Source organism: Schistocerca serialis, chromosome 4 (genome assembly GCF_023864345.2).
Source record: "Schistocerca serialis cubense isolate TAMUIC-IGC-003099 chromosome 4, iqSchSeri2.2, whole genome shotgun sequence".
Lineage (NCBI taxonomy): Eukaryota > Metazoa > Arthropoda > Insecta > Orthoptera > Acrididae > Schistocerca > Schistocerca serialis.
This window is the reverse complement of record NC_064641.1, coordinates 749,930,945-749,944,578: the sequence shown is the minus strand read 5'-3', so window position 1 is coordinate 749,944,578 and position 13,634 is coordinate 749,930,945. Positions and strand designations below refer to the sequence as shown.

The window sequence follows — 13,634 nt, the reverse complement described above, 5'->3', positions numbered from 1 at the left end:
CATACATTGCAAATTTGAAAACAAACAAAACAGAGTTTAGGGTATCCATAGATAAATGTCCCATTTGTTGTACTTACGTCAATGCTAAGTAGTAATAAACGCTGGAGAATGACAGGGACGTAGTATAACAAATCAGGCTTACTTCCATTTATAAAAGCATCTGTACACATACGGAATGTTACTGTACACAATAATTCATTCACTGAGTTGAGTAAGAAATATTTACAAACTAGACATTTTATACATATTCATGACTGATGATTGTAGGAACAACGGCTGCTACTGTGACACGACAGTGTAGAAAAGATCTGGAACAACGTCAGTTAGTTAAATACACTCAACTGTTCCATCAACACTAAAACAACGAATACCATGAAATCTTTTGCTGTTATGGAAGTATGCTGCCGAAATAAAACAGAAAACTGATTGCTTCAAGTGCTCAGGAATTTATGTCTGTATTACTAGCCAAGTGAAAACGAGTACATAAAATAAATTACTGGGATGTCTCCAACAGGTGGAGAGAGAGAGTAGTATGAGACTTCACAGATTCAGCACATCATGTGCATTATAACGCAATGGCTGATGTAATATTGTGCCCTGCTTGCGACATAATAGTATACTACGTTCCTTTCCTATCTAAAGATCAAGAGTTAAAGATATAATTTAACCACTGAGTCAATGAACTGCCCTGCAAGTCAGCGAATATGTACGCCTAGGATAATGAGAGCGGCGTAGCATTATCGTCTGTATTTTGTTCTACATAAGAATGCGCGCTCGTCTTTTCGCTCTCTTCTATAGTCGCGCGCCTTTCCGGGAGCATCTTACTCTATCAGATCCTTATTTCCTTCCATTTTGTTCAAATGAACTGAAATTGTATTCCTGTTAGTTTATTTAATTGTGCCATTATTATCGCCAATTGCTATTACTGATATGACTTAACTATGAATACTGTTTTCTTTCGCTCCAGAGTCGGGCTAAGATTATTGTAATTTTTACGTATTTCGCCGGAATACGGCAAAAATTCTTTGTTATTTCAAGAACTGTGAGATTAATGCACGAGATGTCAGACGTCTGTATAAAAAGCTTCTTTCGTTAAATAATAATTGTTTAATTTGGCATTTCTGCTTTCATTTCATAGTAACCATCATCAATCCCCAATTTATAAATGATACAGATTTTGCTTTACTACATTTTTTCTTATGTTGTTAAATTAAACTATTCTGAATTTTCTCGCGAGGCGAGAAGACAGTAATTTCGCTGAGATTATAGAAACCCAAATTAAACGTTTCTCAGCACGCCACGAGGCTATCGACCTTCACTTCAAACAATAAAAAAGGTAAAAAAGAGTAGAATTAAGTAAGGAGTGAAGTGATTTTTTTTACATAGTCGATAATATCGTGTGAATTTTTGATCAAAAAATAATTTTTGTTATAGAGACTAAGAAAGTGGCGTGTGTGTGTGTGTTTGTGAAATATTTAGGATAATTTTACTTTTCATTTAGTAAACTTCTTTTTAATTAATTATTTATTTAATTATTAAAAATTATTATTATTATACTGATCTTGTTCAATTTTGCAGTTATCTGTCGAAATAGACTCATTATGCCACACGTTTAAAAAAATATGCTGTATTCTTAACAGCTCATTGAATTAACCGTGTTCGTCAAATATTACATTTAGCGTCGCCATTGGTGTGATACAGTGGTCGTGCAAATAACCTTTTATCCTTGAGCAGCTGGTCTGATTTGATTTCCTCGTAGATGTCCTAAACTATTTCTCATGAATACTGTAATAGATACTTCACAGCCGATTCATTATCCCATTCCTTTACAATTTAATTACTGCTCCGTCTCTAATAACAGAGACGTTAAACTCAAACAAGTCTGTTTTCCTTTCCAACATTGCCACGGCACAACTGAGAGCAATAGTACGAAATTAATATTTCTTACTGTTATCAGTCGAAACTTGGACCCGTGCCGCAAAGTTGTTGCCTTCCATTTGGAATTATGAGGACTTTATTTTCTGTTAATCTGTACAACAGAAGAAAGATCGAAAACTAACGGTAATTGCAGTTGGAAGTTAAGAAACGTAGTAAAAATTACTCCTTTGACAGTATCGCTTTATAGGCTATAGGTTTATTTATGTGCAAAAGAAGTAGAAATTATCAACTACATAATGGAATTAGTTTAGCAGTTACGTGGGAGGGAATGTTGTGTTTTTTCTTCTGCAAGCAGTCGTATTTATTATAGTCAACAGCAAAATGTCCGTCCGCACAGCTTTGAAACAAATGTAATGTAAATTAGTATCACATTTGAAGCATAAAAGAATTAAGGATGATGTCTGATATGAGAAGTAGATAATTACTATGACACATGTACTGAGGAAGTGTCAAAACCTATAGTGGTATAGAAACTGTGATAATAGAGTCGCAATGACAGTTTCATTTTGTACTTACGACTGATCTATGTCTTTAGCTTCCATTGACGATTAAATGATTGTAAATACTTACAAATAAATGAATCCAAAGTAACATAATTGTTGTAACATTTTCCTGAAAGGAAGTATTCCGTTTCACAAGGAGGTATCATCCTTAGAACTATCCGCGAAATCCCTTTAACCATTTGTGTGATATGACAGTATCAGAACATGTCACCTAACAACTAATAAGTGTGCTGATAATTTTGTTATAATGACTTAATATGCATATCAGTTGTATGCATGCATGTCATGCAAACAGATTTGTCTTGTTAACGCAAAATTCAGACTCTATAAACACTATTTCGTACCGCACTCCATAAGAACTGCAGTTAAACTGTGAAACATTCGTACTGAAAACTAAAGTAGAAATGTGGCAGTTACAAATTATTTTGCATAACTATTATTTCCGTGAAATTAGAATACACTTCTCTCTTAGAACATTCTTTTCATTGTACGTCGCTTCTTTGAATTATCTCTCATGAAATTCCACACAGCATCTTTTTCAAACTAGTGTATGCTTTTTGCGTATTCTGCTTTATCATACAAATACATTCGAAGCATGGGACCAAAATTTTAACTCGACTTAGCATGTTGTTTGATAGCGATACCACGATCGATTGATGTTTCAGATTCCACCGTTATGAAAGAGCACCAATATGTACCATTAGAATACTTCGTAAACATTATTTCGAAGAAGTTTTGCATGGCAAACGTCGGGTTGTAGCAAACGGAAGCCGAGACAGTTCAGATGGGAATTTCGTTTAGTGTACAATGGAAGTTAACTGGTACAAGTGTGAATCTGTCCATGGACGTCGCACGACTACGAATCTGTTTTTAACTCAAGCATATATTTATGATTTCTTAATTGAAGCTCATACTGTGAATTTGAGATTATGTTCGAACTAATATTTCATCGTTAATATATTATCGTAAATGGGTACTTAAACGACTTTAAATTTAGACTAAACGCCTACAATACGAGCAGCCTACACTGCACATCAAATTTCGAAACTTTTTTATCGTTCAGAACCATTAATACTGAATTCGGAATACATCTCACTTATAAACTGAGGTGATATGTCTGAGCAGGCACAGAACTGAGATGTGCTGCAAGGAAATTTTGGGTGTAAGAAGTTTATTAAAAGAATGCTTTAGTTGATAGGGCACAGTCTGAGATATTAAGGACATGATAATTTGGCAATGGAAGGAAGTGTGGACGGTAAAAATTACAGAGTTAGACCAAGGCTTGAATGCAGTAAGCAGGTGCAAATCGATGTACGTTATAATAGTTATGTAGAGATGAAGAGGTTATTACAGGGTAGACTAGTGTGGAAACTGCACCCTGGCAGTCTTCAGACTCAGGATCACAAAACAATAATGGCTGATATGAACAATCAAAAACCTAATTCAAGGCTTCGTTCTTTTAGGACCATTAGATCCGGTTTTCTCTTCGTTGCACCATGGTGTACCACCTCCAGGACCAAATACCCGAGGCAGATCAAACGATGACGAGGACCGAGCCGAGTCCGGCGCTGCCATTACTTTCTGACTGGCAGCCTCATCTTGTAGGCGCTCTTCCAGATCTCGCAGAGGCAGACGGTAGAATGGAAGCGGTAGAAGACGGCCAGTGGCATGGCGACGTGCGTGATGATGGTCCACACCCAGAAGCCGTAGAAGCGCAGCTCGACGGGGTGGAAGTCGGCGCGCGAGTTCTGGAGGCGCGACACGGCCCAGAGCGCCATGTTGGTCACCAGCAGGAAGGTGACGAGCTGGCGGCCGGGCTTGGCGCGAGCCTGCGCGGGGTTGCCGCACCGCCGCCACCACGCGTCCAGGATGAACACCGTCTGCAGCGTGGTCTGCAGCAGCGCGCTCACCGACATCACCACCACGCCGGGCGCCGCGTCAGCGCCCGTGCCGGCCGAGAAGTAGCCCGCGATGATGGAGAAGAGCGTGTACACGTACAGGCCCGTCTGCGCCGTCACCAGCAGCATGTTGTCCAGCTCGAAGCGCCGGCACGTGTCGTATCTGGCCACGAGCAAACAGTCCCGTCACATGGAACAGTGGCTACATATTTATATATATGGTGGTCCATTGATCATGACCGGGCCAAATATCTCACGAAATAAGCGTCAAACGAAAAAAACTGCAAAGAACGAAACTTGTCCAGTTTGAAGGGGGAAATCAGATGGCGCTATGGTTGGTCCGCTAGGTGGCGCTGCCATAGATCAAACGGATATCAACTGTGTTTTTTTAAATAGGCACCCCCATTTTTATTACATATTCGTGTAGTACGTAAAGAAATATGAATGGTTTAGTTGGACCACTTTTTTCGCTTTGTGATAGATGGCGCTGTAATAGTTACAAACGTATAAGTACGTGGTATCACGTAACATTCCACAAGTGCGGACGGCATTTTCTTCGTGATACATTACCCATGTTAAAATGGACCGTTTACCAATTGCGGAAAAGGTCGATATCGTGTTGATGTATGGCTATTGTGATAAAAATGCCGAACGGGCATGTGCTATGTGTGCTGGTCGGTATCCTGGACATCATCATCCAAGTGTCCGGACCGTTCGCCGGGTAGTTACGTTATTTAAGGAAACAGGAAGCGTTCAGCCACATGTGAAACGTCATTCACGACCTGCAACAAATGATGATGATCAAGTAGGTGTCTTAGCTCCTGTCGCGGCTAATCGGCACATCAGTAGCAGACAAATTGCTCGAGAATCGGGAATCTCAAAAACGTCGGTGTTGAGAATGCTACATCAACATCGATTGCACCCGTACCATATTTCTATGCACCGGGAATTGCATGGCGACGACTTTGAACGTCGTGTACAGTTCTGCCACTGGGTACTTCCAACATGATGGAATGTCCGCCACATAGCTCACGTGCGGCTGAAGCGGTATTGAATAGCATATTGCATGACAGGTGGATGGCTCGCACATTCACCGGATCTGACGTCCCCGGATTTCTTTCTGTGTGGAAAGTTCAAGGATATTTGCTATCGTGATCTACCGAAAACGCCTGACGACATGCGTCAGCGCATTGTCAATGCGTGTGCGAACATTACGGAATGCGAACTACTCGCTGTTGACAGGAATGTCGTTACATGTATTGCCAAATGCATTGAGGTTGACAGACATAATTTTGAGCATTTATTGCATGATTGTGGTATTTACAGATAATCGCGCTGTAAGAGCATGCGTTCTCAGAAATGATAAGTTCGCAAAGGTACATGTATCACATTGGAACAACCGAAATAAAATGTTCAAACGTACCTACGTTCTGAATTTTAATTTAAAAAACCTACCTGTTAACAACTGTTCGTCTAACATTGTGAGCCATATGTTTGTGACTATTACAGTGCCATCTATCACAAAGTGAAGAAAGTGGTCCAACTAAAACATTCATATTTCTTTACCTACTACACGAATATGTAATAAAATATGGGGGTTCCTTTTTAAAAAAAACGCAGTTGATATCCGTTTGACCTATGGCAGCGCCATCTAGCGGGCCAACCATAGCGCCGTCTGGTTTCCCCCATCAAGCTAGACAAGTTTCGTTCATTGTAGTTTTTTCGTTTGACGCTTATTTCGTGAGATATTTGGCCCGGTCACGATCAATGGACCACCCTGTATATATATACATATTATATATATATGACATTAGCCAGTAGCTGCTCGAAGCTGTGCAGTAATTTTGCGATCATGTAGCCATGGCGAAAGTGAGGTCCTGATGACACATGTTAATGTTGGCAGTGACCTGACTCAAATAAGACTGTCAATAGCTATGTATGGCTTTGTGGAGGCAACTTGATGTATCTTTGTGCAATACAGCTGATAGTTCTGTGCAACTATTTACACGTTTGGAAATGTGTCATGATTGGCTTGGTACCATTTGTGCTGTGATTGGCAGGGCACAAGTCGGTATGAATTTTATGGCGGCGCTGCCTGGCAAGCCATCTGGATGATATAGAGGGCACTGTTGTCCTCGTCTCGGCTCAGATAGAAGGCGATTAATCTTCTACATGAATTCTACAAGACAACAACCAGCAGACTGGCAGACTTCACCAACTGTGACTGCATTGTGTGCAGCACAGTGACTGACTACATGATGTGGACGTCCATGTGTCACTCATGCAGCCACAGAAAGTCATTGGGTTGCTTCTGTGGCAGTTATGTGTATTTAATATCCTATTGGTAGAATCTTCTTCATGCCTTCTCTGGTATTTCCTTTGCAACGTCTGTAATTAAGGTGTTCCCCTAGCTGACATAGTCCTTGAGGGTTATTTTGTCTTAATTTATGGCGCAACGTGACTAACAGAAGCGATCAATTGATAGAGTAGAACCTGAGGCGCGGAAGAAGATGAGGTGTATTCAGGCCACAAAACTCTTCGTCTGCTTCGATTCCTTGAATGCTCTTCAGCATATACATAAACTGTGCCCAGATTAAGAAAATCTAGGACGTACTTCTATGCCTTCAATGGCTGGGGAAGATGGGGGGAACTCTGCTGGATGCTAGAATACTTGGGAATTCAGAGACTCTAATTAGCAGATGTAGCACCTAAGGAGGCATGTACTGATAATCTAGTGGTTCAATTTGTGGTCCCTTCATATGCTATCACCTCTTTGGCGAGGTAAAGAGTCATGTGTAGAAGCAAACAAGAGTTGCTGTAAGTAATTCATGTTAAAATGTAGATAATAAAATCAACAAATCATCTGTGGCGTACCTTCTTCTGGTCACACAGGCGAGATGCAATCATCTTCTCTCGACTACATACACTGTCCGATTAAATGTGATTGGACAGCTATTAGTGGTCATTAATAGAAGATATGTCGACTCTTCGCCTTTATGACTGAGTGAACTCTGCTGTGGACACTTTCAATGATATATCTGAATATCTGTCAAATAATGGCAGTCCATTCTTCCTCAACAGCAGGAATGATAGAAGGTAAGGTCATTGGATGTTGGGAGAAATTCGGAATCGACGTCCTCACTCATCCCAGAGGTATATTCCGCTGGGTCACGTCCGGAGACTGGGTAGGCAAGTCCATTTCAGGAGAGTTATTGTCCACAAACCATCGCCTCGCAGATGATGCTTTATGAGAAGTTGCACTTATAGGCTGATACAAACAATTATAGCCTCTGAGCTGCTCCTCTACTGTACACAACACAGTTCTGTAAAATGTGTTCAAACTTTTCCGCGTTTAGCGTTTTGTTAAGCACAATTTGCAGACCAAGTCCTAACAACGAAATACACTCCAGTACCACAACACCAGTTTTTTCATGCACTGCTGTTGGCACTACACGTAATGGCAGATAACTTTCTCCATGCACGCTAATCCTCCCATCGAATTATCACAGGCTATAGAGTGATTCATCTCTGGAACCACTCCTTGCCAGTCATCCACTGTTCTGTGGCGCTGATTTGTACACGACCTCAAGTGTCACTTATCACTGGCTACAAAGATTTGTGGCTTATGAGGAACTGTTTGGTCATTGTTCCCCATCCTCTATAACTCTCCATGCACAGTCATTGTGCTAACTTGTCCGTCAATACATGAGGTCTGAGTGGTCTTGGCTTAGCTATGGTTGTTTGTTCACGTTTCCAGTTCACAATGTCATCACCAACAGCCGACTTGGGAAGCTTTAGAAAGGTTGAAATCTCCCTGTTGTGTCTTTTACTCAGTTGACATCCAATGACTAGTCCACGTAGGAAGTCACTATTCTCTCCTGACGCACCTAGTCTCCTGTTATTACTTCTCTATTGACAACACAATACTCACCGCTTCCATTTATAGACGGGTTTGCGCCTCTCGTGACATCTAATGGTCAATTCTGTATTACATCAAGGAGTTTGGTCACTTTTGATCAGACACTGTATAGAACACAGTCTGATGATTGACTTTATGTTATATTTAGACAAGAAAGCAAAGGCTAAAACACCTGCTGAACTATCCTCTATTTCATCAGACATCAAGGGATTCAGGGTTCTGTGATATGTTAGATTTGGTCTATGTAATATCGGGAAGGAGTTTCTAATGTGTTGACAGCGTAGCTGACTCATCCAGCTTTTTTTCTAGTGATCAGTCAGTCACATATTACCACTTCCTTATTTTAAGTTTCTTATTGTCTTGTTTTCCAACAGTTTTAAATCGTACAATAATAAAACTACCGACGTTCACACTTTGAGTAATAGTGTGAATGTGAGGATTGATGTGAGCGAGAATCGAAGTCAGGGCATGGGATTTAATTTTTTTTTAAGTAGTAGGCGTTTTAACCTCTTTCGTCTCTATTTTAGGAAGACGGCTAATAACTCCACAGTTGAGCACACTTGCCCATCCACATACACATACACATATTCTAGTCTGCGAGATCACTAAATACGGCCAGGTACCATTCTGCATCCAAATTCTACCGTTTGGATTCTTCATGAGATGACAGTGGTGAGTAACTGCACAATAACCGTTCCTAGAGAACAGATAGAGCATGTTATTCCGTATGTGTAGACAGTGACATAACTGAGGGAAATGAAAGGGTGAAATAATGTACCAATACATAGCTTTACTTTCAGAAGCACCAGAGTGGTTCCCTGACTTAAAATTACAATCGAATAAGTAACATAACATCTAATTTTTCACTCATTTATTTATTGCTGACGTATATGGTGTTGCCTGTTGCCCAACGGCCACCTCTCAAGGCGCCAGACGGGGAAATGATTGCCAGGTATGGACGATGCTTGTGGGATGAATACCCAGGATGGATAAAAACAAGCAACACTGCTTTTCAGTTTTAGTACTGAAATACGAAAGGCTAAAGAAAAAGAATCTTAAGTAAACATTACCTAGTTCTCTCGGTTAAAGCTTGATAGCATTGCAAGTAGACGATTTGTTATAGTAGCTGGGGGCTAAATTGTATCAGCATTATGAAACAGAAACATATGAAATCGTGTCACAGACAGCAGAGACTTACATGGTGTAGAGCGAGACCACAGGGACATTGGGTGGTATTCTGTGCTGTTCAGCGGTGAGTCTCTTTCCTGTTTGTGGGCGTCAGGTCGCCACCAAAGTGACTGTAGACAACCTGGTGAAAAGTCACAACAAGCAGCGATTCTCGAAACCCATACCACTACAGTTTCTTGAGTCACGGTGCGGAGAGCACGATATCCTGCAGAGTAACACGCGATCGTACGCCCATGGAAACATGAGATGTATTCCAGCAGAAAAACTCTTCGTGTACTCCGACTCCTTGAGCGACCTCCAACCGATGCTACGCTTGTGAGCAATAGTGAAGTCATCCAGAACCCTGGACGTTCTTCTGTGTCTACAATGGCTGGGGAAAGAGTGCTTGTTTGTTACTTGTTGAAGGCATGCTGAACGCACGCCACTATATAGCCAGAATGGTAAATCCTGTTTTCACACCTTTAATCACAAGAGAGCGTATTCCAACAGGGTAATGCGTGATCCCACATTACCGTTCACACAAAAAACGCCTTGAGAAATGTACGGATTCTTGACTGGCCCACTCAGTCCCCTGATTTGTCAGTATGTCTAGGATGCTATGGGAAGATGTTTATCTTCATACCAGGCTCCAGCCATCAATCTGTGAACTGACACAGTATGCGTTTCAGGCATTGTAAGGAAATACTCAGGATGACATTTTGAGGGCATTTGATTTCCTGTCACAAAGCAAAGAAGAGTTTATCTGTTTTAATCTGTGGTGTCACCGCCAGACACCACATTTGCTAGGTGGTAGCTTAAATCGGCCACGGTCCATTTAGTACATGTCGGACCCGCGTGTCGCCACTGTGTGATCGCAGACCGAGCGCCACCACAAGGCAGGTCTCGAGATACGGAATAGCACTCGCCCCAGTTGTACGACGACTTTGCTAGCGACTACACTGACGAAGTCTTTCTCTCATTGGCCGAGAGACAGTTAGAATAGCCTTCAGCTAAGTCCATGGCTACGATCTAGCAAGGCGCCATTAGCCTTACATAGCAAGTGATAGTTTGATAGTTATCGTATCAAATGTCTCATCCGGAATGCTGTATTCACAACAAGGATAAATAAAAGTTAAGTATTCGAGGAGCTGCATACTTTTCTTATTAGAATTCAATACTTATCCTGTTCCAGAATTCACGCCCGTCTGCCTTAGATTTCGGCCTCCTCTATCTACAAGGTGTTGGCACATTTACCAACACATCATAATCATTGAATACCCGTTATGTGATGAACATCTTCTCGAAGTCTGTAAACATCTGGCTGATGCTTCATGGTGTAACACGTTCCATTTCCGCCAGTGTGTTTTACCATGAGCACGAAAACAATGATGCCGAGTGCTCTCAATACTATCATCTTCCCTTTTCGAATTCATACCATAGTAGAGGCACTACGAGGTGTACGAGGTAAGTAACGAGACTGACAACGCAGCGAGCGATCTGGCATCGCTGCATGGCTCTACTTACATAGACTGGTGTGTCCATCCCCTCTAGATGCTCAGTACGAGTTTCAACTTCGTACAGCCATCACGTGATTTTTGAGAGCGCCACCAGTGAAATTGTGTATTTGCTACGTGTTAAGAAAATATAACAGTGGAATTTAGAGCAACGTTATGCCACCAATTTTTGTGTGAAACATGGCGAGTCCACGAGTGTGACCAAGTTCAAACAGACCTGTCAGGAACATTTCTCATCAAGGGCACAGGCTTTTCGCTGGCACAAATAATTTTTGGAAGGTCGAGAACACTTTGGAGATGAACTTCACTGAGGGAGATCTTCAGCTTGAAAAACCGTCGAAATCGTCGAACGCGTGCGTGCTTTTGTGAGATCAGGCCCACGTTTAAAAATAAGGAAATGGGCGACCTATGTGGATGCTGCATCATGACAACGCTCGATGTTACACGGCCACTTCCATCACTGAATTTTTGACCTCTAAAGGCATTCCTCTTGTTTCACAGCCCCTCTATTCACCTTAGCTGAGTCCTTGTGACTGTTTTCTTTTCCCTAAATTGAAAAATGTCTTAAAAAGATGTCATTTTGGGACTCTACAGAACGTTCAAAAGTATGTGACCGACATGTTAAAGGCCCTACCAGATGACACCTTTCAGCGCTGCTGCCAAGACAGGGACTGACGAGTCCACCGGTGCATAACTGCCGAAGGGAACTACTTTGAAGAAGACAATATTGTTGTCCGAAAAAAATAAAAACTTTCGTCGATAAAAAATCAATCTCGTTACTTCCTTAACACACCACGCATTTGGCCTAACATGCCAATAAAGAAATTTTTTGTTGCTCAAGAATTTCTTTTAATTTGGCTATTTGATGGTCTCGACCGTAACCGGCCAATAGGAAAAAATTGTTTTCTTCACTTTAACTTCGTTTCACTTAACTAGTAATATCGTAGACGAATTATGGAAAACATAATGGACCGCCGTTAAACAGCTTCATAGTGCTGTTTTCACATAAAGTATTAAATATGGGAACAATCAATTTACAGAACGGAAAGGTGTGAAAATGAATTTGTTTTGCCACTGTACAGTAGGTGTGGAAGCAAGCGAAATTTACCAAATTGTAGTTCAGTTTGGAGAATCGGCGTCGATTGCAATTACTGCATTGCGGGAACGCGAACACTTGGCGGGAAAGCGTGTGAGTAAATTCCATACGTGAACGGAATTCTGTAGCGACGCCAAGTGGGAATGGCTGCCGAGTTATTGCCGAGGTGTTTGCAGTGGCGGTGTTTGCTTCATTTCCAATCTTGCCGCCGTTGGCATTAATTACGATCGGACAATATTGGGATTTGGCAAAACTACGCGTTGCTATGAACTCGAAGTATGCGGTTAACAACATTACAGCCTGTTAGTGCTATCTCGAGTCACGTACTCGGAGCACTCAATGTTTCTGTGCTATATTCAGACACAATAGTAGACATTACGCAGCTGTGTCACCGTGATAAAAGCTTTCGGTTTTTAGCAAGTTTTTATCGCCAAGTTTCTGTATTATTTGCGATCCGAGACTGCCAAATAAAAAACTTGTTACTGACACAGATACATAGTACAATAGTTTACTAAGTTCAAGATGTTACTGCTGTTGATAGGAGAGGAAAAATTAGTTTGAAGTTGTCTCACTCTTACTGCATTGACAGTTTTTTGGCTGCACAGTCAAACCATTTCCTTCTACTCCTATATCTTTATTTCTTCAGGGCAGGAATGTTTAAATATGGTCAAATATTTAACTAGCTCTTTCACCATGCAGTAATTACCTATAAGTTTCCTTTCTTATTTGCTTGTTCAGTATTTGATGAAGCAGGTAAAGCAAGTGATCAGTTTTATTGATATCATACATGTGAACTGTGGTCTGCCTGAGAAATACAACAAAACGACTGTTTCACTTAGAAAGAAATATTTCTAAAGTTTGCCGAACGGGGGGGGGGGGGGGGGCGGCGTAATCGCTAACGCTTAATCCGTTAGCAGCGGAGTTATAGTCCCCAGCCTTCCAAATTATTTATGCCTCTTGTAGTTTTCGTAAAGAGGAAGTTTCCCTATACTTTTCCGACTAATCTGATATTCCGTGTTTAATGATCTCGACGTAGGCGGTACGTTAAAGCAGACCTGTATTCCCATCTGCTCGTGCGAGCTGGTTTGCGGTCACGAATCTGCTGTGAGGAATCGGCAAGCTCACGGCGAGGAATCGAAGGGGACGAGAAGGGGAGGTGAGGACGAGTAGGAACAAAGCTCGACACGAGAGACTTTTGTCCACGAGTATATTCTGCAGAGGCTAATACACTAAGTGATCAAAAGTATCCGGACGCCTGGCTGAAAATGACTTACAAATTCATGTCGCCCTCCATCGGTAATGCTGGAATTCAGCATGGTGTTGACCCACCCTTAGCCTTGATGACAGCTTCCACTCTCGCGCGCATACGTTCGATGACGTGCTGGAAGGTTTCTTGGGGAATGGCAGCCAATTCTTCACGGAGTGCTGCATTGAAGAGAGGTATCGATGTCGGTCGGTGAGGCCTGGCACGAAGTCTGCGTTCCAAAACATCCCACATGTGTTCTATAAGATCCAGGTCAGGACCCTGTATAGGCCAGTCCATCACATGTTATTGTGAACCACTCCGCCACAGGCTGTAAATTATGAACAGGTGCTCGA

At 41.7% G+C, this 13,634-nt stretch overlaps 1 protein-coding gene across 1 annotated transcript in view; it reads right to left on the bottom strand.

Moving 5' to 3' along the window:
• Positions 1-214: 214 nt before the first annotated feature.
• The window catches only part of LOC126473281 (proton channel OtopLc-like), a 129,138-nt gene continuing 115,718 nt past the window's right edge, over positions 215-13,634 (bottom strand). The window contains exon 10 of the mRNA XM_050100236.1: positions 215-4,502. Coding sequence (XP_049956193.1) covers positions 4,016-4,502 — 487 coding nt within the window. The 3' untranslated portion in view covers positions 215-4,015. The remainder of the gene's footprint in view (positions 4,503-13,634) is intronic.